The sequence below is a fragment of the Aquarana catesbeiana genome, linkage group LG09 (genome assembly GCF_042186555.1).
Source record: "Aquarana catesbeiana isolate 2022-GZ linkage group LG09, ASM4218655v1, whole genome shotgun sequence".
Classification (NCBI taxonomy): Eukaryota; Metazoa; Chordata; class Amphibia; order Anura; family Ranidae; genus Aquarana; species Aquarana catesbeiana.
Genome location: NC_133332.1, coordinates 31,653,537 through 31,681,485, shown reverse-complemented (window position 1 = coordinate 31,681,485; position 27,949 = coordinate 31,653,537). Strand labels below are relative to the sequence as shown.

Sequence of the window (27,949 nt, the reverse complement as noted above, 5' to 3'; positions counted from 1 at the left end):
AAGAGTCAAAATATAAGCACATTAAAAACTTTAAGTATAACTAAAGGCAAAACTTTTTCTTTTAGTTTTGGATAGAGTGGAGGAGGATTAGAACCCCTGTCAGGTTATATTGCTGTCTGTATCTCCATTAGGGAGATGCTCCCTCTCAATTTGTCCTGTTTACCATTATCAATAAAAGTTAAAGTAAAAGAAAATCCCAAATGTTCGGTTGTCTCCAGAAAAGTAATAAAGGGGAAATCTTCCAATGGGGACACTGGTTCTTGTGATCTGGGGTCCCTGAGGAATTCCCTTAATTTGCAGAGATTTCCTCTCACTTCCTGTTTGTCAATGGGACAGGAAGTTATGGGAAATCTCTGTAATAGGACACAGATGGCGAAAAAAAATCTGACAGGGGTTAAACCCTCCTTTGCTCAATCCATAATGGAAAAAAAAAAAAAAAAATTTGCCTATAGTTCTACTTTCAGCTTTAACAATGTCAGTCTGTGGTACCCCTGCTTTTAATGTATACTGTTAGACAGGTTATTTGGTTGTCTGCGGGCTGGTCGGTATGTTATGCTTGGATTTATCCTTGGCCTTGTTTATAGTTAGTGGTACCTACCTGGGTTAAACAAAATGATCGCTCGCAGACAGCCGAGTTCAGTCTTATCCATGCGCATGTCTCTCATCTTAGACACAAGTTCGGTAAGCACTCTGAAAATACACAACACCACACTACAGAAGCCGGCAAAAGCAGAAGCCAACATGAAAAATAAAAAACAGCTTTATACCACAAGAGCAAAAACTGAACACAGAAAGGCAGCAATTACCTGTCGAATATGGCCCCCACCCCAGCACTGTGCGCACTATTGCGGTGGACGTGGAGTCCGGTAGCCAGCAGGATGCCGTCTTTCACAGAAATGGAGCGGTGGGAGAACGAGGCGATGAGGAGCTCATTCCATCCTGAGGAAAGAGAAGGTATAGAGGATTTTATATACTGCACTGCACAGGAAAAAAAAAAAAAAAAAAAAAAAAAAAAACACACAATATACACTATATGGCTAAAAGTCTGGACACCTGACCATCACACCCCAACAAGCAGGGGCACCACTTGTCTACTATGGCACTTTTTTTACATGTTACAATCTGCTTTTTTTTTTTGCTAGAAATTACTCAACCCACCCCCCGGCCCCAAACAATTACATATTTTTTGAAAGCAGAGACCCTGGAGAATAAAAAAAGTGGTATTTTCAATTTTTCATGTTGCACAATATTTTCAGCTATTTATCAAATGCATATTTTCAGGAAAAAATAAACTAAAATTAAAAGGTCACCCTAACAAAAAAATAAATAAATAAATAAATAAATCAGCATTTTTTTTTTTTACACTGGAGCCTGTAAAGCATTGCCCCCGCGATCTGCTGTCTGGATCATGCAGACTCTCGGTACACAGTCTGCTCGTACCTTCCATATGGGCAAGCAGATCAATGAACTACAGGAGCTCTCACCAGCACAACTCATGGACGACAACTACCGTCAGCCACGGTGACAAAGGTAGTAGTGGTTCATTCACATGCAGAACTCTGAATGAATGATGCGGCTGCGCTGTTTTTAAATTGTGCAGGGAGAGGATCCCCCGCCCGCTGTCACGGGGAGGGGGGCAGGAGCAGGAAAGATACGAGTGGAAAATGTAACATGTTTTAAAAGGTGAACTTATCCTTTAAGTGCAAACATTATACTAATTTTTTTTAGAAAAATATAAAAGATGGGGTTGCATTGAGTAAATAGATACCCCACGTCAGGCAATAAAATCACGAGTGCCCGTGAAACCGAAAAAAAAATGTCAGTATCCAAAATGCTCCACAGGTGACGATTCAAAAGCTTTTATATCTGTTTAGCGTTAACCATGAATTACGACCTTAGAATTATTGCTCACTCCGGAGTTCACAGTAATACCTCACAAGTGTGGTGCATTTTATGTTTACATACATATGCTCACTCTATGCTGTGGGTTTGAAATGTGTGAATGGGAGTACTTTAAAATTATTCTTATTTTTAATGTTTTTTTTTTTTAATGTACACTTTTTAAAATTTTATTTCCCTTTATATAAATGTATTGCTATCACAAGAGGACTAACAAGCCCCCTATGTGGCAGGTGACAGTTCCTATTTATGAACATACTGAGGGTGTATTAGACCCCCAATGTCTCCCATGCCCTCCACTGAATTTAATCCAGCACAGATTATGATTGATTAGCTGCATTCCTGGCAAGAGTAGCCAGGGAATGACAGCTGTGAATCCCGAATCTGCAATGTTCCCCGATAAGCTGCTTTAACTGTGGGAGCCATTTGGACGGGGTATGGAAGGGTTAAAATCCTGTCAATATATTTTTTTGCTGTCTCTGTACCTCAGAGGAAATATATTTCCACTTTCTGTACCAAGGATGCAACAGAAAGTCAGAAAAAAATTCCTCTTAGGCCCCTTTCACACGGGCGGACCCCTTTCAGATCCTCCTGTCAGTTTTTTGGGCGGACCTGTTCGGACATTCCATACAGTTCTATGGCACAACGGATGTCAGCGGTGACAAGTCTGCTGACATTTGCTCCGCTAAATTCAGAGGGATGGAAACCCTATTTTCTATCTGTCTGGCGGATAGGATTCAGATGAAAACAGACAGGCGGATCAGTTTTCATCCAATCACCCATAGAGGAGAGACGGACCTGTCATCCGCCGGCTCAGCGGGGACCAACGGATCGATCTCTGCTGAGCAAACGTAGTCCGTCAAAACGGACAGCCCCGTGGGAAAGTAGCCTTAGACAGTTTTTCCAGATACATGTGTCAATAATGCAAGATTTCCCCTCACCTCTTGTTCTGGGGACAACTGTAAAATTTTGTATTTCCCTTCGATTTCTTTGTCTGTGACAATGGTCACCAGAACAGATAGAGGGGTGAATTTCTTCTTCACAGTAGGAACATAGACAATAAACTGACAGAGCACCAAACCTTTTCCAATTCCCCCGCCCAAAAAATATTTGCCTGGAAATATTGTGGAGGTGCTCCCCCTTAGCAGCTTTAAAGTCTAAATTCACTTTTGACATATGTTTTGTTTTTAGGATGGAACTTGCAACATGTTCCAGCTCCTGCTCCTTCTCCCCCGATCACCCCCTCCCTGTGACATCAGGCGAGGGGGTCTTCTCCCTGCACCCACTGTCACAATTTAAAAAGTAGTGTGACAATGCAGGGCTCCGCCTAGGCGGTTGCGTCTTTCATTCACAGAGTTCTATCGATGAATGAACTACGAGTGACCAGTAGAGTTGAGGTCAGGAGCTCTGTGCAGGTCAGTTCCTCCATATCAAACCATGTCTTTATGGCAGGGGTCTCAAACTGGCGGCCCTTTAGTTGTTGTGAAACTACAAATCCCATCATGCCTCTGCCTGTGGGAGTCATGCTTGTAACGGTCAGCCTTGCAATGCCTCACGGGACTTATAGCTTCGCAACAGCTGGAGGGCCGCCAGTTTGAGACCCCCTGCTTTATGGAGTTAGCTCTGTGCACAGGAGCACAGGTACACAAAGTTCTTGTAGCCTCAAATCCCTTTTTGCCCACCCTGGCCTCCCCTTTAAAAGTTCTTAACGCTTGGGGCGGGAGACGGATCAGCAATCATGTGACCACTGTGATTGGCTGTCAGTGGTCACATGATCGGAAGCCAGCCCTACCAGCTGCCGATGTTTAGTTGAGACAGAGCAGTTTTCGGCAGCTTGGTCTTTGTGCACTCCCGGCACATGAACGTCACCCACCCAGCGATGCATCTGTCTTGCATGTGGGCATTAAAGCCCACCATTTTGTGGCTGTACATGTGTTATTGGGGTGTAAAGAAAACCTTTTACTGGAAGCACCTGAACTCAACAGTTTGGAGAGGGGTACACATACTTTTTGGCCACAGAGTGCAGCAAGTCACGTCCCGCCAGCACCGAGTCTCTTACCAGCTCTAAGCAGAATGACCTGATCGTCCAGCGCCAGCTCAGAGAAATGGGGTATCCTCTTGGCCCATTCGACTAGAGTGAAAAGTTGTTTATCAGCAGCTTGACAGATGTTGGTAACTGGGTCACTTGGCTGGAGAAAGACAGACAGGAGAACTCAGTCAAATACTGCAGCATTTTTCACTTCAGTAAGTAAGTTCAGAAAAGGCTATTCAGCAAGGCAAAAACCCAACAATCACAAGGCACACCACTAATACACAGGGAAAGCAGCAATGTGACATCGACTCACATGATTGTGTAAGGGATTGTGAGAAGATAATAGGAAGACAGAATGGGGGAAGCTAGACCGGCCATAGACGGATCAAAATGTATCCAGCTCAGCAGGAACCAGCCAAATTTTGATCCAAATTGCGATCACTGCTGGTGGCTATAGCAGCTAGGAAACCTCCCACTGACTGTGTTGATGGGGGAATCGAGCAATTTTCATCCGCAATTTGCATCTACACAAGAGATATATTCAGGATCTCCCCCCTCCCCTTCCCTCTGGTTGTTTTTGTATTCTGACAGCAGGCACTCCTCCCTCCGTCACAATACACTGAGGGTTTTCTAACAGAACCGATCGGCTTTTGTCAAACAGGGAGGGCCACACACAGATCTAAATTCGTTCAGTCCCTGCCGCACCAGCTAAATTTCAATCAGTATACCCGGCTGAACAGCAAATATATCCGATAAATGCATTACTGCATTACTACTGCAGGAGTAGCAATTGTAGCACTTTTGTGCACTGTGTTAGGCTCGGTTCAAATATATGCAAATTGGATGCGTTTTGAACCACATCTGATTTGCATGATATGTGAACAGAGTCGGCTTTCTATGGAGCCGGTTTACATAAGCCTAGGCTGGCCGCAGTCCGTTCATAAAAAAGAACCCTGTACGTTTTTCAGTCCAGTTGCGATTTCAAGGGAAAATCTGCACCTGAAATCGCACTTGAAGTGGTGAACAAAACCACACTGGACCAATAAATAAATAAATCGCACCAAAACCAAGGCCGGACAAATGTGAACCGAGCCTAAAAGTCTAATTCTACCTTTTGGAGAGAAAAAAAAAAATGTACCCCTATAGATTTCAAAAAGTACATTTATTTTATTTGCATTTGAAACTGCAGAGCATTGCCACCATGATATAAGTGCACTGTAGATGCGGTGCTCAGGTTGCTGCAGATTATTCCTCTGGACCTTCGGTTATGGGGCTGGAGGAAGTATCAATCGACAACAAGTGCAGTGCTGTTACCACACATGCTCCATTGAGAAGTACTCTGACCAGGCTTCATGTTATACCCTAAATATGGGGTGTGCCATGAAACATGTTCAGAAATGTGGTCTTTTAAAGAGCCCAGAGCGTCAATGCTCCACTCCTTGCTTGGCTTTACAGGAGAATTCTCTCTGCAGTATTTAGCAAAAGAGTGGTGCTGCTCGATGTAGCATTTAGGATTCACCCACCACCAGATTAAAGTGGTTGTAAAATCTGCAGTCTTCTCTACATCTGTTCAAAGTGCTGAATTTGTAAACTTGTCTGGCAGTTCAGAAAAAAAAAAAAAAAAAGGGAGGGTGGAGAGCTGAAGTTACAACTGCAGAGCTCAGTAAGGAGAGCTCTGAGAGCTGATTGGAGAGAAGGGACACATCCCCCTTCACACAACTCACAGGAATAGATCTAAAGGCTGTTCCCTCACCATTTTTCTCTTGGTGTCAGGAAAACTTGTCAGAAGTGACTCAGTCTGATAGCAGAGGAATAAGGCAGGGGACATAAATGACACTTGGTGCTCTTGAGACAAAATACACACTATAGAGAGATATGCTTTGTTCATGTTTCATGTCTGAGCTTTACAACCACTTTAAAGTGTTTGTTAAAAAAAAAATAAAAGTAGATTCTGGTCCCTTAAAGCAGATTACACGGTGCTTGTGCTATGTAATCTGCCCCCCTCTAAACTGTAAAAAAAACAAAAAACCTGAATATTGCACTTCCTGTATGCCCTCTCTAAATAGACCATGATAACCAGCGCTGCGCCACCCTGATCACCGTGGTCTAAGTGAGTTCCTCTATCATACGCTGTCCCCTCTCTCTCCCCCCTCCTTCCACCCTTTCATCTGCCTCTGAGTCTGTCTCCAGCCCAGTTTTACAAAACGAGCAGTGTAAATACCAAATTTGAGCTGTCTTCAGGCCGGTCACATGACTCACGGCCGCTTTACAGCTCCGACACAGGGCTTCTGTGGAGGAGACAATCGGTCACGTGATCTCCCCGGCTGAGGTCAGAGAGAGATCACGGCACCGCCCTCAGAAGCCATTCATCAGAGCTTGAAAGTGTCCGTAAGTCATGTGACCGGCCTGAAGACAGCTGAAATTAGGTATTTACACTGCTCGTTTTGTAAAACTAGTGACAGTGTGCTATGCTAGCCTCTAATAGAGGGGCTGGCATAGTTTATATAATAATATATGTGTGTATATATATATATATATATATATATATATATATATATATATATATATATATATATATATATATATATATGGGTTAACAAACCCTTACTTAAAGAGAGTACGATCTGAGCCTGTGACATAAGACTGGACCAAAGACCTTGGAAAATTAGTATTTTTTTTTTAATGCTGTGTTGGGTTTGGGGGGTGGGCGGCAGGGTGTCAAGCTCTAATGTCCTGGAGGGAGCCCCTTTATGTCAGTGGGAGCCAGGGCTTTAAATAGGCTGTGACACCTAAAGCTTCCTATCATGCAGCACTGTGATTGGCTGAAGAAACCACTACATATACATGGTGGCTGGGCAAGATACTGTTGCAAAGGTGTTAGGTAGGCCAATAATGGGGAAGGCATCTGCAAAATTGTATAATGCATTGCCAGCCTTAAAGTGATTGTAAAGGCAGAAGGTTTCTTTTATCTTCATGCATTCTATGCATGAAGATAAAAAAAAAAAAAAAAAAACTGTGTGCAGCAGTTCCCCTCAGCCCCCCATCTTGATCCAGCAATGGTACAGGAGAGACTCGGCTGTCCGGGACTCTCCCTCCTCATTGGCTAAGACACCCAGTGGGCGCTGTTGGCGCTGCTGTCAAAGTCAGTGAGCCAATGAGGAGGGGGGCAAGCCACGGCTCCGTGTCTGAATGGACACACAGAGCAGCGGCTCGGCTGTCCCCATAGCAAGCTGCTTTCTGTGGGGGGCAATCGGCAGGAGGGAGGGGCCAGGAGCGGCGACGAGGGACCTGAGAAGAGGAGGATCCGGGCTGCTCTGTGCAAAACATTACACAGAGAAGGTAAGTATAACACGTTTGTTATTTTTAAACAATAAAAAACAAGACTTTAAAGTGATTGTAACGGTTAGTTTTTTTTAAAAATAACAAACATGTTATACTTACCTCCTCTGTGCAAGGGTTTTGCACAGAGTGGCCCCGATCCTCTTTTTCTGGGTCACGCCACAGCGTTCTTGGCTCCTCCTCTTCTCGAGTGCCCCCACGGAGAGCCGCTTTCCGTGCGGGCACGCTCCAGAGTCCCACTACTGTGTTCATTGGCACAGACAGCAAGACTCGGCCCCGGCTCCCGTGTCACTGGATTTGATTGACAGCAGCAGGAGCCAACAATGGCTCTTGCCGATATCAATCTATCCAATGAGGACCCAAGACCGCGGCTGGAGCTGCTGTGCTCGTCAGCGTTGCTGGAACGATCGGGTTCAGGTAAGGGGGGGGGGGGGGGGTTCACTGCAGCACAAAAAGCCTTTTTACCTTAATGCATTAGGGGGAAAACCCTGGGGGCTTACAACCCCTTTAATAGAAACAAGTGCGTGTGATAACAGAGCAGGATGACATGTTGGTAGCTATAAGTTAGCATTGGAAGAGTATAGTGCGGTACTCACAGATCCACCGCCTTCGAGGCTTTGATCACTCTTCTGTTCTACGGCCAGTTCAGCTTCCAGAATCTTCTCCACCGGCATGTCTTCATTTATGGTACCACCATACTCGACCTCTCCCTCCCGCTCTCGTCCTCGCTGGCGCTCCTCCTGTACAGCTGAAGGAGACAATACTCACGTTTAATATCCAACTCTAGCCAATAGGAGTTTCATTCTCATATCTGATAGGATGGAACAGGTTAGGCTTCATGCACACTGGACACTTTGGCCATTAATCCCAAATGCCTTTCGTCCTGGCAGTGGCATTTAGGCAAAAAAATAAATGATTGGTGCTTGCAAATGCAGGTAACCCATTTAAAGCACATCAAGTGTTTGGGTGTTAATTTATTTAATAGGCCAGAATATAAATTTATTCTGGCCACTGAAATGAATGCTCAAGTGCTAAATGCGCCAAGGTGCACCAAAAGCATTTTTTCTGCCAAAACGCCGCTGCTCCTAGACGCTCTGGCAGTGGGTTTTCTGCACTAAAACTCCTCAAAAAGGATGTGTGTGTATGAAGACATAAGCTAGCATAGGGGGGAATTTAGAGGCAGATTAGTGGAAAAAAAAAAAAAAAGACAGATGCCCTTAGCTAAAACCAGTGTTAAAAACATCCAGTGTGCATAAGTCCTGCTGTCCGTGTCCCCATTTGGGGGCATTTCACACTCACTTCATGTCCAGGTGACAGGAGTCATACAAACAGGAAGTGTTGTAAACTTTTTTTTTTTTTTTTAATAAGATATTAATTCTTAAAGGTTTTTACAAAAATACTGAGAAAAAAAAAAAATAAAACCTCTACCAGCGTTATGTACACCAAAATAAAAACATTTTAATTTTATACAATGAGTTTGTAAAGCACCCATACAGCTAACTCATCATATAACGAAAATGAAATAAGCGCTTTATACAGTGGACATAATGGGACATAATGGGGTTGATTTACTAAAACTGAATGAGTGCAAAATCTGGTGAAACTGTGCATGGTAGCCAATCAGCTTCCAGGTTTTACTGTCAAAACGTAACCACTTGACCTCCGGAAAATTTACCCTCCCCCCCCTTCACGACCAGGCCATAGTTTGCGATAAGGCACTGCGTTATTTTAACTGACAATGGAGTGGTTATGCAACACTGAACCCAAATAAAATTGGTTATTTTTTTTTTAACACAAATCAAGTTTTCTTTTGGTGGTATTTGATCACCTCTGCGGTTTTAATTTTTTTCATTATAAAACAAAAAAAAACAAAAAAAAACAACAATTTTGAATATATATATATATAAAGTTGCGCTAAACCTTCATATAAAGTGAATTTGTGCAATAAACTTTGGTAGTGCTGAATTTTTGTATATAAAGTGACTCCGTGCAAAAATAAAAAATGAATTGCTAAATTATCACATTGTATCACATTATGAATAGTCCACTGTATTAAGATGATTTTCAGATGCGAGACTGACACACGATGCACCCAAGAATCGTGGTTGAGAAAGATATAACCTCCACCTCTACACACACTGCTGCTTATCGACTCCAAATGATCTCCTATTACAGGAGATCACACACGCATGTGGCTTAATACCCAGCCCGGGCCTTTAAGAAATGGAGCGATAATCCGAGCGTCTTCCCAGGTATTATCCTCCTTGCTGCAGTGGTTCTACTACAGTAGATCTGAGATTCTATTCACGTGCTGCTGGCTTCTCTGTATATATATATATATATATATATATATATATATATATATATATATATATATATATATACATACATACATACATACAAACACACACACACATATACAAACACACACACATACAGTACATATATATATTATTTTTTTGTGCTATAAAACCCACTTCATAAAATTGTTAAAAAAAAAAAAAAAAAAATCGAATTTCTACATAAATTTAGGCCACTATGTATTCTGCTACATATTTTTGGTAACAAAAAGTCTCAAGTGCATATTGATTGGTTTGCGCAAAAGTTAGAGCATCTACAAACTATGGTATATATACTAAAGAAAAAAAATGTATTTTTATACTAGTAATGGCGGCAATCAGCAACTTAAAGCAGGATGGCGATATTGCGGTGGCCAGTCGGACACTAAATGACACTTTGTGGCAATCAGTGACACCAATACAGTGATCAGTGCTTAAAATACACACGGTCACTGTACTAATGACACTGGCTGGGAAGGGGTTAAACATCTAGGGTAAAAAAAGGATTAAATGTGTGCCTAGCCTGGGTTTTACTGTACTACTTTTATTCAGGAAAGTGATGGATTTTATTCCCTGCTTAGCAGGGATACAGGAAGTCCCCGAGTTACAAACATCCCACTTGCGAACGACTCCTACTTACGAACGGGACGGCGGGCACATTCGACTGAGCCTTTTCGAGGATGGGCACATTCGACTGACCCTTTTTCGACGGAACATCGGAAAACGACATATCTGCCCATGCTGTTCCGACTTACGAACATATTCGACATAAGAACAAACCTACAGTCCGTAGCCCGTTCGTAACTTGGGGACTGCCTGTATAAATTCCAACATTTTCCCCTGTCAGAATGGAGATCTGCCTTGTTTACATAGGCAGAGCTCTGTTTTGTGTCTCTGCCCAATGATCGAGGGGTGCCAGCTGACATCCAGTGCCCGGCACCCGCAGGTCAGCTTCTGCTGCGAGTAATCACAGCAGAAGAGGGCCGCCAGTAGTGAGCGCGCATCCCTTAGGAGGAAGTGTAGAATCGTGTATACAGACACGTGATTCTGCGCAGGAGGCCCGCCCTGTAGCAGTAAATGTGTTATGGGGCGAGCCTTAAGTAGTTAATTGAACAAACTGAAGTTAGAAGCTGATTGGCTACCATACACAGCGTCACCAGATTTTGCACTCCCCAGTTTTAGTAAAGTCGACTGCAACATTTCTAAAATCTAGTAATCACCCCCCCCCAAAAAAAAAACCAAAGGTGCAGGAGAAAAATTATATCATAACATATAAGTATATATTTACCTGCTCTGAGCCATGGAATTTCACAGAGCAGCCCCAGACCTCCTCTCTTCTTAGGCCCCCCACCAGCACTCCTGGCTCCTCTGCTTCTCATTGTGCCACCATAGGAAGGCACTTTGAATGGTAGCACACCTGCAGACTCGATACCAAGCCGCGCTGCCTGTGTCCATAGACACAGACCATGTGGCTCGACGCCGACCCCTCATCACAGGACTTGACTGACAGCCGAGGAAGCCATTGGCCTCAGCAAAACCTGTGAGTGGGGAGAGCCGCTACAGACGGGCACAGCGCTGGATTGAGTGAGGCAAGTATATAGGGGTGAGGGGGCATGTTGCTACCTAAAAAAATGTTTTACCTTGATACAAGGAATGCATTAAGATAAAGATTAAAAACTACTTTAAATGTCCTCAGAAGGGACACAGACTACAAGAACTTCCCAAAAAAGGTCGTAACCCCCCTTCTTCCTCACTCAGACTCAAACTTAGTTGGGTTCGGCTTTAGGCCAACATTGCTTTGGAAACTTTTAATCATTACCTGATTCAATGCTGCGACCTGACTTTATTGGCAATAAAAGCTTATCAAAGGCTTGATATCAACATCAAGCCTGCTCTGTTTACTATTAATACTTACTACTGGTACATTCCATTCCAAATGTGGATCACAGGCATCCACTTTCCTTAAAAGTGATAGTAAATCCTATTTTATACACCATTTAGGATACTAATGCTTAGACTTGAGTTGTGTTCTGATGTTTCTGCTGGTCTATTCTGGCTTTTATCTGGTCCTCCGATCGCAGGCTCTGAAGGTGGCTCCTGGCTTGCAGGCAGTGTTGGAACACAGGGTGGGCAGAAGGGGAGGCTGCCCCAGGTGCAGACGAGCAAGGTGGCAAAGACACAGGGTGGTACACCCCATTCTAAGGAATGTATTAACAGTGGGTGAGGGGTGGTGAAATTTTTGATCCTTGCCTGGGCGCTGGAGGATCCTGTCCCAGTACTGCTTGCAGGGTCCTTCTGGAGCCACCCTTCTAAGAAGTAGACTACATCCCTATATCAGGACTCTGTCTGCACTACATGAACAGGCAACCTGAAAGCACACCAAACTTAAGGCCTGGAGCCATCCTTCTAAGAGGATTACATCCCCAAGTCAGGACGCTGTACAAACCTACATGAACAGAAAACCTGAAAGGACACCAAACTAAAGGCCTGGAAACCACCATTCTAAGAAAAGTACTACATCCCTATGTCAGGACTGTCTGCACCTACATGAACAGGCAACCTGAAAGTTCTCTTACACGGCGGGCCAAGATGCAACAACTCAGATTGAGAGATTCAGTGCTTGCTGACGGTGATTATCTAAACACGAGCATATGACCTAATGCCATCTGGTAAGCTCATTACCTTGGGGGAGTGTTGCACACATGGTGTGGTGAAGGTGATCGACTGGAGTGAACTCTGCATGGATTTTTCTTGTTGGACAATCAAATAGTCACATTTACCTACATTTATTGATTAAGTGGACATTTATATTGCAATCTTAAAAATAATACGATTGATTAGCGCTACTAATGTTTTGTTTTTTACTACAACATATTTCTGGTTTATTGTTTTATTATTAGAGCCCTTTCACACGGGGGCGGCGTCGGCGGTAAAACGCCGCTATTATTAGCGGCATTTTACCGTCGGTATGCGGCCTCTAGCGGGGGGTTTTTTTACCCCCTGCTAGCGGCCGAGAAAGGGTTAAATACCATCGCAAAGCGCCTCTACAGAGGCGCTTTGCCGGCGGTATAGCCGCGCCATCCCATTGATTTCAATGGGCAGGAGCGGTGAAGATGCTCCGAAGACGCTGCTAGCAGGACTTTTTTTTACCGTCCTGCCAGCGCATCGCTCCAGTGTGAAAGCCCTCGGGGCTTTCACACTGGAATGAAAGCAGCGGCACTTTCGGGTCGGTTTGCAGGCGCTATTATTAGCGCAATAGCGCCTGTAAACCGCCCCCTGTGTAAGGGCTCTTATAGTAGCTACTTATGGTATTTTATAGGGTTGTCCCGATACCACTTTTTTAGGACCGAGTACAAGTACCAATACTTTTTTTCAAGTACTCACCGATACTTTTTTTTTTATGTCACGTGACAGTGGTCTTTTTTTTTTTATGTCACGTGACAGTGGTCTTTTTTTTTTTTTTTAACAGTGCTTTCTTTTTTTTCAGGGGGGGGGGGGGGGGGTGTGTGAACGGTGTACGCAGGGGACAGCGGAGGGGGACAGAGGCGGAGGGGGAGAGCGGAGGGGGACAGAGAAGGAGAGGGGAACGGAGGGGGAGAGCGGAGAGGGACAGAGAAGGAGAGGGGAACGGAGGGGGAGAGCGGAGAGGGACAGAGAAGGAGAGGGGAACGGAGGGGGAGAGCGGAGAGGGACAGAGAAGGAGAGGGGAACAGCGGAACGGAGGGGACAGCGGAGGGGGACAGCAGAAGGGAGGGGACAGCGGAGGGGACAGCGGAGGGGGACAGCAGAAGGGAGGGGACAGCGGAGGGGGACAGCAGAAGGGAGGGGACAGCGGAGGGGGACAGATGAAAGAGAGGGGAACGGCGGAACAGAGGGGACAGCGGAGAGGCACAGCAGAACGGAGGGGACAGCGCAGAGGCACAGCAGAGCGGAGGGGACAGCGCAGAGGCACAGCAGAGCGGAGGGGACAGCGCAGAGGCACAGCAGAGCGGAGGGGACAGCGCAGAGGCACAGCAGAACGGAGGAGACAGCGCAGAGGCACAGCAGAACGGAGGGGGACAGCGCAGAGGCACAGCAGAACGGAGGGGGACAGCGCAGAGGCACAGCAGAACGGAGGGGGACAGCGCAGAGGCACAGCAGAACGGAGGGGGACAGCGGAGGGGCACAGCAGAACGGAGGGGGACAGCGGAGGGGCACAGCAGAATGGAGGGGGACAGCGGAGGGGCACAGCAGAACGGAGGGGGACAGCGGAGGGGGACAGAGAAGGAGAGGGGGACGGCGGAACGGAGGGGACAGCGAAGGGGGACAGAGAAGGACAGGGGGACGGCGGAACAGAGGGGACAGTGGAGGGGGACAGAGGAACGGAGGAGGCATGGAGGAGAATGCAGTGACAGTCAGCGGGGACCGATCACCGCTGTATGTCACTAAAGCCGCTGAAAGACGCTGGGGGAGAATCTTGTAACTCCCCCAGGCGCCGATCACAGCTGACTTCCAGGTATCGGCGGAAGCATCGGGAGCATTTGCCCGAGTACAAGTACTTGGGCAAATGCTCGGTATCGGTGCCGATACCGATACTAGTATCAGTATCGGGACAACCCTAGTATTTTAAATAGCTATTTTCTATGAGCGATGAGGGAGAGGTATCGATATGTTTGATTATTTCTCATTTTCTGAACCTGAAAGGACACCAAACTAAAAGCCTGGAGCCTCCATTCTAAGAAGAGGATTACATCCCTATGTGAGGACTGTCTGTGCCTACACGAACAGGCAACCTGAAAAGGACACCAAACTAAAAGCCTGGAGCCACCCTTCTAAGAAGAGGACTATATCCCTATGTCAGGACTCTGCGCCTACATGAACAGATAACCTGAAAGGACACCAAACTAAAGACACGCCTCTGCTCCTCCTCCAAGGGAAGGGATTGATAGCAGCTCCCGAAGCAGCGCTATCATTGAGGAGGCATGAGCTTGTCTTGCTTTAATTGTCCTTTCAAGATGCCAGTGCAAGTCCACACAAGAGTCAGCAGGACACGCATGCGCAACAGCAAGATGAATTATGTGAAATGCAGTCCCGAGTCCAGGATCACATGATTGGGAGCACCCGGAAGTGCAGCTAACTGGCACCCAGAGGCTGCTGTAGTGAAACATACAAATTTGAAAGTGTTTCTGGCTTTGTCTGCTGCTCAAATTCTTTATACCAGTGCAAACAGGAGAAAAAACATTTTAAACACATAGTCACAGTGTCTAACTACAGGATATGTTTACAATATACAGTCATAGCCAAAAATATTGGCACCCCTGCATTTGCCAGATAATCCACCACTTTGCCGAGAAAATTGTTACAATTACAAATGTTTAGGCATTCTCATTTCTATTTCTTTTGTTTGTATTGGTATGACACAAAAAAGTGGAGAAACAAAAAGCCAAATCTGACACATTCCACGCAAAACTCCAAAAAATGGACTGGACAAAATTATTGGCGCCTTCTCAAAATTGTAAGAAATAATTGCATTCCAAGTTTGTTACGTTCCTCTAATTGGAAATTAAACTAACCTGTATCAATTTAACAGTTGCTGAAAATATAGAAATCACACCGTCAACCAGTTAACCGCTTACTGTATATATACCGCGGCAAGGCGGCTCTCCTGTGCAAAATCACGTACCTAGGGGATTTTGCACTTCCGGGACTGGGGCGCACACATGCACCGCCGGCGACCCACTTCCGCTGTGATTGGACACAGCAGGAGCCAATCAGCAGGTCCGGTGGATGTCCGCGGGGACTCGCCGGTCATTCCCGAGAGAAGCAGAGCGGCGGTCTGCCGTTGTAAACAAGGCAGATCGCCGTACAATGAGAAGGGAAGAGCAGTGACCCTATGTTTCTGCAAAGCAGGGACATGGATCTCTGCCTTCCCACAGTACAAGCACAACTCCCCCCCCCCACAGTTAGCAAGCGATCCCTAGGAACACATGTAACCCTATGATCGCAATGATTAGCACTGATCATTGTATTAGTGTCACTGGACCCCAAAAAAGTGTCAAAAGTGTTACAGTCCAATTTGTCTGCTGCAATATCCCAGTTATGCTACAAGTCGCTGATCGCCGCCACTACTAGTAAAAAAAAAAAAGAAATGAAATTAAAATATCTCAGTTTGTAGATGCTATAACTTTTGTGCAAACCAATCAATCAATATACACTTATTGGGATTTCTTTTTACCAAAAATATGTAGAAGAATACGTATTGGCCTAAATAGATGAATAAATTAGATTTTTTGCTTTTTTAATGGATGTTTTATTGGAGAAAAATGTTTGTTTTTTTTTTACATTGTCGATCTTTCTTTATAGCGCAAAAAAAAACAAAAAAAAAACGCAGAGGTGACCAAATACCAAAAGGAAGCTGAGGAGGGGGGGCATACATTTTATTTGGGTACAGCATTGCACGACCGCGCAACTGTCAGTTAAAGTAACGTAGTGCCATATAAAATGGCCTGGTCATTAAGGGGGGGGTAAACCTTCCAGAGCTGAAGTGGTTAAATAGGAGGAAAATTGACTCAACCTTTCTGTTGTGTGTCTGTGTGCCACAAGGAGAATGGAGAAGAGAAAGAAAGAATTGTCTGAGGATTTGAGAACAAAAATTGTGGAAAAGCATGGACAATCTCAAGGTTACAAGGCCATTTCCAGAGATCAAAGTGGTTGTAACCCTAAAAAAATAAAAAAAATAATTTTTTTCTTTAAGGCATGATCTATAGCACAGTGCTTGTGCGGTGTAATTTTTCCCTTCCTATCGTGTAATATACCTTGGTTGATCTTGCCTGATCCTGTGTCTCTCCCCCCCGCCCATCTGTGCATTACAGTAATCATGGCAGCTAAGCCACGGTTCCTGTAGTCAGTTTACTTGCCCCCGTCATCCTGTCTTTCCCCCTGCCTTCCTATTAGCGTGAGAAGGACTCTCCTCCCCGCCCGCCTCTATTGAACTGCAATTTGCAGCAAATATACTTGTATCCCCTCCGGAGTGTGCAGCCATTAACGATAGTGTAAAAAATTTCTCTCTTTTAATGAAAAGGCTAAACACCTTTTCCCACACATCCGCTGTGTGGTCATGTCACTCCCCCTGTGCTGGCCGGCTGATATCACATGGGAATTTTGGCCCCTTCTGCTTCTCTCCATAGATGGGGGGGAAGGTGAGAGCAGGGGGATCACATGACCGCACAGCTGCGGTGTGAGAAAAAATTTTTAGCCTTTTCGTAAAAAACAAAAAAAACAAACAATTACACTATCGTTATTGGCAGCATACTCTGGAGGGTACACTTAAACCCCTTAAAGCCTAAGCCTTTTTCTGACACTTGTTGCTTACAAGTTAAAATCAGTATTCTTTGCTAGAAAATGACTTAGAACCCCCAAAGATAATATATATTCTTTAGCAGAGGCCCTAGAGAATAAAATGGCGGTCGTTGCAATATTTTATGTCACACTGTTTGCGCATCAGTCTTGCAAAAGCAATTTTTTGGGGTGAAAAAAAAATACTTTCATAAATTAAAAAAAAAAAAACAGTAAAGTTAGCCCGATTGTTTTGTATAATGTGAAAGATGATGTTATGTCGAGTAAATAGATTCCTAACATGTCATGCTTTAAAATTGCGAACACTCTTGGAATGGCGACAAACTAAGGTACCTAAAAATCTCCATAGGCGATGCTTTAAAAATTTTTAATGGTTACCAGTTTAGCATTACAGAGGTCGTCTAGTGTTAGAATAATTGCTCTCATTTGTGGTTTGAACATGGTTTACGTTTTTTTTTTTATCACTGCTGTTATAAGGAATGTAAACATCCCTAATGACAGTAATAGTCAAACGTCAGATATTTGTTTGAAGGGATCTGGGGTCTAGAAGACCCCAATCCCCTCCTTTACACTTAAAAGCATTCAAAACGCAGAGTTCTGCTGTTTTGAATAATGACATTTCTCTTAAATCTGGCACCTTTAAGGCTCCAGTAAACCAAAAGGGATGTCATGACATCGCTTACGGGTTACTAGATCCAATCAAAGCCGATATCGTACCCTCCCACTGCTTTTAATAACAGCTGAGCGGCTGATTAGTCGCATCGATTGTTATTACAAGAAAGCCGGTACCGGGGTGATGCCTGCAGCTGCATATCATCCCTGTAAAACCACTTGAAGCAGAAGGTCGCATATATGCATTACTTCAGTGTGAAGAGGTTAATGTTCCTGTGTCCACTGTGCACCATGTCAAGAAGTGTACAGCCCATGGCACTGTAGCTAATCTCCCTGGACATGGATGAAAGGAGAAAATAAATAAATAAATAAATAAAAACCAAATATTGCAACAAAGGATTTTGCAATAAATTGCAATAAAGAACCTCGAGAACCAGACAAATTCAAGCTGACCTTCAGGCACAGGGTGCAACTGTGTTGGCTCACACTATACGTCACCATCTGACTGAAAAGGGACGCTATGGTAGGAGACCCAGGAGGACCCCACTGCTGACACAGAAACATAAAAAAGCCAGATTGGACCAAAACGTACCTGAGGAAGCCAAAATCCTTTTGGGAGAATGTGCTGTGGACAGACGAAACAAAATTACAGCTTTTTGGTAAAGCCCATCATTCTACTGTTTTCAGAAAAAGAAATGAAGCATTTAACCACTTGCCTACAGGGCACTTTTACCCCCTTCCTGCCCAGGCCAATTTTCAGCATTGGGCACGGTTGGGGCTGCACTGATAATCAGTGCCCTTATACCTGTACAGGTCTCCCCTGTGAGGAGATGCCGCTGATCGGCTCTCCTCTCCTCTCCTCACACTGTCAGTGTGAGGAGAGCCGATTACCGGCACTTCCATGTTTACATGTGATCAGCTGTGATTGGACAGAGTCGATCACATGGGTAAAGAGCCGCGTCATCGGCTCTACCGAGATCGGGGTGCACGATCACAGTGAGACTGGGCAATGTCATTTTGTCAATGTCACAGGGCCCCCATCATTTGTCTATACAGCAGGAGGGAGGTGGGTAAAGAAAAAAATACAATCCTTAGTCAAACTTTGTGGAGGTTCACTGATGTTTTGGGGTTGATTTGCTGCTTCTGGCACTGGATGTCTTGCAGTGTGCATGGCATTATCGAATCTGAAGACTACCAAAGAATTCTGGGTGCAGTATAGGGCCGTCTGTCATGGGTCATACAGCAGGACAATGACCCAAAGCACAAGTCAGAAAGCACCCAGAATTAAGACAAAGCCCGGGAGAGTACTGAACTGGCCAACAATGAGTCCACATCTAGATACCATAGAGCACCTGTGGAGAGATCTCAAAAAACAGCAGTTGGGAAAAGGAACCCTTCCAATCTGAGCATAACAAAATAAATGTGCAGCGCTAGTGGAAACGATCACTGTAAAGTAAGACTGTGTGATGATGCAAGTTATAAGATATATAGTAATGTATACTTATGTCGACACATGTGAAACTACATCAATGAAAAATACGCTGAATAAAAGTCCACAACGTGAAAAGCAAAAACACAAAAGTCCAGAGATGAAAACTGGGATAGTCGTGTTAATCCAGGTGGATGACCACCTTAGGGCATCACTAGGACAAGTGTGAAGAATATATATTGGAAGATAGTCAACACCAACATTGAGAAGGCTTACCTGAACCATTGGACCCAAAAGGGCCTATGCCTGATGAGTCGTCAAGGCTTGTGGTGAAGACACGTCTGTAACCAATGGCATGAGAAATACATGAAGACTCTGTCCCTCAGATGGTTCATGGTAGAGTTAAGATCTCAAGGGGAGGCCGGCTGAATTTTTTCCCATAAGCTCACAAGATGCAACCAAAAATTAAACAAAGTTCCACATAGTTTAAATCTATATAACAGAGTATTTATTAAAAATTCGGATCACTCACATCTGGGCAGATATGAAAGCACTTGTAAAAATGACTGAAGGGTAACACAATGGCATCAGCTAGGCTTGTCCCAACTCTCATCTAATCACCAGGCCCATCTTGAAAAAGATGATAGGGACCAACGAAACAAAAAACAAAAAAAATACTCCAGAGATGTAGGAGACTACAAATCTGGGGTAGCGTTTGGGTGGCAGAAGCCATCAACATCTGACCCTACCGCTGAAGCAGCTCCATCAGGTCCTATGAGTGGACCAGTCAGTACAGGGCAGTCTATCAATCCCAATGGCAAAACCTACATATGCTTGGGGCTGGAGGACGCAACCGTAGGGATAGTTCGTCCCATCAGAGGGGTCGGCATGCGCACACTCCAACCAATCCATATAGAGGTAGAGGTAACAATTCCAACAGAAGGGGTGGAAGGGGTCACTTTAGGAGGTAGTCAATACAACTCTAGGACCCATTACCATCAGGAGCAAGGAGGTCAATATCAGAGGGATTCACCTGTACGGTATAACGATCATCCAGCCTATCACAATTCTTAACATAAGAACTGTCCCCCGGTGACCACTTACAATAGATACTCCTCGCTCCGTGATTCCTATAAATGATGACCAACAATCATATATGGAAGAAGATTATGATCACTCCCCTTATAGGTATAAATCAACCCAATCCTAATTCTCAAGGGGATCAGATTTTTCACGAGGATTCCCAAGGGGAAAAAGAGGTCCAGATCCAAGAGAGGCACCCGAGGGGGAAGGAGAAGAAAAAGAAGAACAACATAACAGGCTAGGGTGTGTTCAACCTTAGTAACAAAGAGTTAAATACAGAGGAACAAATGATTTTGGACTAAGGCCTTAAATTCGCCCCTCCAAAAAAAATTGGATAAATTTAACACATTCATAGATATACATAAGTATATTAGAAAAATGAACATTCAACGAACGATACCCGATTTCAAATCCCTATAGGAAGCCACCCAGAGCAGCCACTTCTGGGACAGTGCATTCTGGATCATCTAATCCATCTCTCTTCAACCCACCAACCCAGATGGCTCCAGCTCTCAATATCTTTAGGGGTTTAGTCCTTAAAGATCTGGCTAAGTTACCCCCACAAACGTGTTTATAATCATTCCGTGCCCAATGCGGGTCTCAGGTCTTTATGCGAGAGGAAGGACCTGGTCATCCGTCCTGCCAACAAAGGGGGTGGTATAGTCGTGTTGGACAAGGTTGATTATGAAAAAGATGTACAGGATCCTGAGTGATCAGGATACTTAATTACCAAACAACCCTACTCTTAATTAAAAAACAAACAAACTATAGAGTCTCATCACTAAGGGGTTTAATAATCATATTTTAAACAAAAAAGAATGAGCATTTTTAGAACCTATAGCACCCAGAATTCCGACAATGTATTATTTACCGAAAATCTACAAGGATTCAACACACCCTCCTGGATGCCCAGTCGTGAGTGGTATGGATTCTGTCACTTCACGTATTGGTCGTTATATAGATTTTTTTTCTCCAGTCTTTGGTGAGACAAACGCCCTCATACCTTACGGACACCAGGAACACCATCAGATTGCTGGAGGGTGTGCATATACAGGGAAACTACATCATGGCTACAGCTGATGTTGCTTCCCTGTATACCTGTATACCCCACCAGTTGAGGATTGAGGCTGTTTGAAATTTTTTAAATAGAGATCATTCTCTCACTTAATCTCAGGGTAGTTACACCAATGAACTACTTGAGTTTGCTACTAAACAATTATTTTTGGTTCGATAATTGTTTTTACTTACAACAGAGGGGCGTGGCCATGGGGGCCAAATTTGCCCCCAGCCTTGCAAATTTATTTATGGCCAAGTGGAAGGAGGTCATCGTCTATGCCCAAGACAGACCTCAATTTGTCTTGTGGGCTAGGTACAGCGACGACATCCTCTTCCTATTTGATGGCTGTTCAGAGTCTCTTGACCAATTTTTCACCCTTTTGAATAGCAACGATCGAAGCATTTCTTTGTCCTATGAAGCTAGTCAGAAAAAAAATCTATTTTTTGGATCTGGAAATTGAAATTAATGAGCACCAGTTAGATTTTAAAACATTTCTAATAATTTTTAATAAGCATTGGGATGAACTAAAAAGCGATCGAGTTTTGGGCATGTTATTGCCTGATCAGGCCAGAGTGATCTATAGGGGAGCTCCTTCTCTACAGAGCAAGATTTCTCTTAATATTACCAACCAGTTCAAGCTTTTTTTTTTTCACAATCTGGTAGGTTACTACCCATGAAAAAAATGTAGTATTTGCCAGTATAACACACACGGGGCAGATGTAAAACTACAGAATTCAAATCCACGACTACCAATTGACTGTATTCTATTGAACATTTTTGCACGTGTGCCACTAAAAATGTGTATTTGCTTACCTGCCCCTGTGGCAAACCATATGTAGGCCGAACAATTAGGTCATTTACAACAAGGGTTAATGAGCACATAGCCAAAATAAAACTGGGCGGCACTAAACATAGCATGCCTAACCATTATCGACAACATAACCGTGATTCGAGAGGGACAGAGTTTCTGGTCATAGACAAATATATTCACCATTGGAGGGGTGGTGCTATGACCAGGGGTGTTTCACACCTCAAAACCTTCTGGATCTATGAGTTGCAGTCCCACTCCCCATTCGGAATCAATGTGGAGTCGGACATTAAATGCTTTTTATCAATAAGGCATAATGCAACTCATACATTGTTGTACAGGAATTCTGGGTTCTAATATTGCATCTGTATTCCAATAATTTTATATATTTTTTCGATTTTAATAAATTTTGTATTTATTGTACTCGTGTTCTACCCATATTCAAGCGTCTACCCTGTGGTGGTAAAATATTCGTTTTTAAGTCAAATTAAAAATATTTTTGTGATGGGCTTTTATGGTGTTGCACCATCATTGTAATTTTTTCACTTCCTTTTTTCTTCTAAAGACTACATGGTGTCATTACCATACAATTCACCAGCGGTGTTTTAGCCAATAACGCAGTAGGTGTAGGTTGCTCAGGCTATTTCATAGCGAGGCCTAACCTGCAGGTGTCCGCATGTCTTGGGTTGAGGACGCGGTATCTTGTGACCCGACACTCTTGGTAGAGCGGAATCGGGATATCACGTGATGCTGACGTCACACCCAATTGACACTGGCTGCCCGATAGTGAGACTTGGCTCACACACATTAACACTACAGGATGGCGGTCTGATAACTGTTGGCGCACGTGTGGATTTGCTTCCCAAAGCGAGGCTTGAGCCGCACGCGACAACACCATATTGCATAACAGGAAGTGATTGCAGCATTATATACACTGGATCGTTAATGAACCACAGTTTTGGAGTCTTATTGTTGGGGTCATAATATCTATATAAAACACAAAGAAGGCGGTAGGCCCATACCCCAGATGATGTCTCCTTAGACGAAACGTATCGGGATGAGCCAAGCTGATGCCATTGCGTTACCCTTCAGTCATTTTTACAAGCGCTTTCATATCTGCTCAAATGTGAGTGTTGCCAATTTTTAATAAATACTTTGTTATATGGATTTACACTATGTGGAACTTTGTTTCATTTTTGGTTGCATCTTGTGAGCCTATGGGAAGAAATTCAGCCGGCCTTCACTTGAGATGCTAACTCTACTGTGAACTATCTGAGGGACTGAGTCTTCATTTATTTCTCGTGCCAGTGGTTACAGACGTGGATGTTTCTATCTACCGGTGTGTCTTCACCACAAGCCTTGACGACTCATCAGGCATAGGCCCTTTTGAGTCCGATAGTTCCAGTAAGCCTTCTCAGTGTTGGTGGTGGCTATCTTCTAATATATATTCTTCACATTTGTCCTCCTATCAATGTCCTAAGGAGGTCATCCACTTGCCTGGATTAACACCAATATCCCAGTTTTCATCTGTGGACTTTGTGTTTTCACTTTTCACATTGTGGACTTTTAGTTAGCATATTTTTCATTTATAAAAGTTTTCACATGTGTCATTATAAGTATACATTAATGTATATCTTATAACTTGCATCATCACACAGTCTTACTTTACAGTGACCGTTTCCACTAGCGCTGCACATTTTTGTTATTTTCACTTGCGATTGTCATTTGCTGTGCTGGCTGCTGTTGTGTTTAAAGTGACAGCGCGGTATTTTTCACATTTACACTTCCAATCTCAGAGACCCGGAGCAGTTGGCAAAAAAAGAGTGGTCCAAAATTCCAGTAGAGAGGTGTAAGAAACTCACTGATGGTTACAGAAAGCGAACAATTTCAGTTTTTTTTTTTTCCCAAGGAGTGTGTTACCAAATTTTAAATTGAAGGTACCAATAATTTTGTCCAGTTCCTTTTTGGAGTTTTGCATGGAATGTGTCAGATTTGGCTTTTTATTTCTCCACTTTTTGTGTCATACGAATACAAACAAAAAGAAATAAACATGAGAATGCCTAAAAATTTGTAATTGCAACAATATTCAAAGTGGTGCATTATTGTACAGAAATGCAGGGTGCCAATATTTTTGGCCATGACTATGCCCCAGAGTCACATACAGAATCCCAATATGCAGTAGTCAAGGAACTACACCCCACAGGTTACCAGCACCCTCTAGTGGCCAAAGCCATAACTGCAAAGGTTATGAGAGCACAAATGCCCTGGTTGATCATTTAGGCTGCATTCACACCTGCACATTTCCTAAACACGCAACACACAGAAACGTGCGTTTTGGTCCCGCATTTTGAAAACAGGCTGCAATGGCGGATCAGTTTTTGGGGCCCCCAAGCGTGGGTAGCAGGAGGACCAAAACACACACTGAGATGTCCGACACTCCACAACAGAAAAGGTTCTGGGGCAACTTTGGGAAGCTTGCCGAACCTAGGGGAGTCCATAGAAGTGAACAGGCTGCTCTAAGCCTCTACCCACCCATTGTGGCCATGCAACAGGTAGATCACAACTCTGCCTTCATGGACAGCAGCTCCCTACACCCGACTCCCCCTTCCACCACCTCTAAGACCTCAGATTCCAGCAGTAATTACAGAGCTGAGGAAAATCCTAGACCATGTGTCAAACACAAGGCCTGAAAGGCCGAAACCGGCCCACCAGGCCATTTCACGTGGTCCCTGCAACTCTCCTGTAGCTTGTCTCAGCAGAGGGGACAGAACTCCTCCAGCAGATCCTGCCCCTCTCCATGTAGCTATGGAGAGGCTTGGCTCAGACCCTGCACTTTCACTTCCCAGCTCCGCCCCCAGCTTCTTTCCAGGAGCAGAAGCACAAGGTAAGGGGGGTGCACTGTGATATAAGGGAAGGTGGTGGACTGCTGACTTCTGATCGTGGGGCTATTGACATCTGATGTAAAGGGGGGGGGGGGGGGGGGGGGGTGTCTTTTGGACACCTAGTGTTACAGATATAACTGGCCCTTTGAAGCAACCATTATGCTGATGCAGCCTGCAATGAAATGGTGCGACACCCCTGTCCTAGACCATTCTGATTCAAGGTACACTTTTTTAGCTACACAACAGAAGCAGGTAAGGCCTTGTAATAAAGTTAGCAAAGATCATTAAAATATATACAGTTGTCCTGAAAGAAACAAACATTCTAAAGAATGGCGGTGCATGCTACATCCTGATTATATTGCAGTTTATTCTGGAATTGGAGGAGATACCATATGACTTGAAGTGATTGTAAAGGTTCGTTTTTTTTTTTTTTTTTTAAACAAAACATGTTTTACTTACCTGCTCTGTGCAAGGATTTTGCACAGAGCAGTCCTGCTCCTCCCCTTCATCAGGTGCCCCCACAGAGAGCCAGTTTCCCTGGGAGGCACCTGTGCGGGCACGCTCCTGAGCCCCGCTGCTGCGTCTATTGACTATTGACCCAGACAGCAGGACTCAGCCCCGCTCCCGTGTCACTGGATTGGATTGACAGCAGCGGGAGCCAATGGCTCCCGCTGTTATCAATTAATACGTTGAGAGGGAGAAGACAGCGGCTGGAGCCCCTGGGCTCATGCACATGGCTGGAACGAATGGGCTCAGGTAAGAAAAAGGAGGGCTGCTGCAGCACAAAAGGTTTTGCACCTTAATGCGTAGAATGCATTAAAGTGAAAAACCTGGAGACTTTACAATCCTTTTAATAATCCACACACTAATAACTAAAAAATTGCACTCTCTACAAATATAAAACAAAAGAGCACTTACCTTCTCTCTTCATGCCGGTGGCCAAACACTTTTGATATCGGCAGTATTGGCAGCGGTTTCTCTGTCTCTTGTCTACAATACAGTCCTTGTTGTCCCGACAGGTGTAGGTCAGGTCTTTGCGGATAGTGCGTTTGAAGAAGCCTTTACACCCCTCGCAGCTGTACACCCCATAGTGCTTTCCTGGGGGGACACAAACCAAAAAACTTATCAGGAAAGTATTAACAACTGATCAGCTAATTAGGCCCTTCAGAAAAAAAAACTTTTTTTAGTCTGGCCATACACATACAGCTAATATCCAACTGATTGTTCGATATAGTTGCTTAATCCACTGTATTTTTTTACAATCGCTCAATACAACACCAACAGAAAACTTGCTTGAGCCGATAGCTTACACAGGACCTGAACTGGGGACGCGGTCTCCAAAAAAAGAAGAAAAAGCAAAAGAACTAATCATCAGTAAGGATGAATGACTTCACCTAGGCTTGGCTTGTATCAGTTTGCACCCTTTTCTGTCCCCAGTCCATCTCCCAATAAGACAGAGCCAGGGGACAAGCTGCACATGCTCAGTTTGGTGTGTATTGCTAGAGTTTTTGGGAGGGTGCATATGATCAGCACTGTCCAGACAGAGGGTCAGTGGACACGCAGCCTCATAAGACGGTCAGAGGAGAATCAAAACTCCTCCTACAAGCTTTAACTAGACACTGAAAGAAGTCACAAGACTGCTGTATACTGCCGATGAGAAAAGGTATTTAGCAGTTTATATTTACTAAAATAATTGCATTTCCATGTTCTGTGTACTGTGGGAGACCAGATATAGTGACTGCAGGCTCCTGGGTTTAGTAACACTTTAAACAAACAAAAATGGCCATGATCATAGCAGGTCAGTGACGTCACATGGGATCCCTAGCTGTACGCTTTCATTTCAGGCAGGCAACTTGGCCAAATTGGGCTAGTTTGTTGGAAGGTCCTCATTTGTAGTCACTGGTATTGGCTGTGGCATACCAGTGGCAGCTGATCTTTTCCTGCTAGTCTTGCCATGCCATACCATATCTTTGTGCAGGCGGCCATATTGATAAAGACAGGGCTTTGCTTACTGTCAGAGCTGTCCCTACCCATGATGAAGGAATACCCTAGAAGTAGGAGGTGTGCAGGAAGCAGAGACCCTTAGAGTGATAGTAGCAAAAGCAGGGAAATCTGAGTACAGCTTATTTTACATTAACCACTTGCTGACCGCCGTATAGCAGTTTTACTGCTACAAGTTGACAGCTGTGCATCAAAAATGTTATTATATATGTATATATATATATATATATATATATATATATATATATATATATATATATATATATATATATATATATATATATATATAAAAAAAACACAGGACAGCCACACAGGACAGCCTTCCCAGAAGAGTTGAAGCTGTTATAGCTTCAAAGGGTGGGCCAACTCAATATTGAACCCTACGGACTAAGACTGGGATGCCATTAAAGTGCATGTGTGTGTAAAGGCAGGCGTGCCAATGTCCCGCGTGCATGTGCGAAAGTGATGTCAAATTGGCCCGGCCAATCAAGCGGCCAGAGATGGGAAGACTGGGTGAAGAAGATGGAAGCACCGGGGACCGGAGAGAGCCCTGACAGCGCATCGCTGGAGAGCTCTGTTTGTAGGCAAGTCTGTCAAAATGAACCAACATGCGGTGCAAACTAGTACATTATTACTTAAATCTGCAAGGGGCATATCTTTCCCATCAAAACTTTACTACTAAAGAGGAAATCAAAACTAAACACACAGCTAGATTTATGGGGTCTACACTCTTTAAAAGTTTTATGTCATTGTTGTCTATATAAATATTACAATGTGCAGCAGCAAGGTTTCACTTTCTGGCATTCAGTAACAGCTCTCCGGGAAAAATGTCAATATGTCGGTCTCTAATTCTAATCGTTTGTACTCAGATCTAATCTATTCCCCCCAAAAACAGAGGGATCTTATAGATTTATGGCAGCCCTAAAGAGAGATTGAGAGATGGGGCAGAACTATTAGGTTGATCTTTGTTCTCAGGCAACACCTAAGTAGTTTTTATTAAAATACAGCCATTTTAGTACACATCAGGCAGCAGACTGTACACCAGGGGTTGGCAACCTTAACCACTTCAATACCGGGCACTTTCCCCCCTTCCTGCCCAGGCCAATTTTCAGCTTTCAGCATTGTCGCTGTTT

General features: G+C 44.1%; 1 protein-coding gene across 2 annotated transcripts in view; it reads right to left on the bottom strand.

Moving 5' to 3' along the window:
• Positions 1-27,949, bottom strand: part of RXRB (retinoid X receptor beta) — a 79,352-nt gene that overhangs the window by 10,345 nt on the left and 41,058 nt on the right. The window contains exons 4-9 of one of the 2 annotated variants that reach the window (XM_073598231.1): positions 25,734-25,913; positions 18,149-18,181; positions 7,867-8,018; positions 3,959-4,088; positions 807-939; positions 599-690 (exon numbers count right to left, since the gene is read on the bottom strand). In XM_073598231.1, coding sequence (XP_073454332.1) covers positions 599-690; positions 807-939; positions 3,959-4,088; positions 7,867-8,018; positions 18,149-18,181; positions 25,734-25,913 — 720 coding nt within the window. The remainder of the gene's footprint in view (positions 1-598; positions 691-806; positions 940-3,958; positions 4,089-7,866; positions 8,019-18,148; positions 18,182-25,733; positions 25,914-27,949) is intronic. The other variant, XM_073598233.1, reaches the window with a different exon arrangement.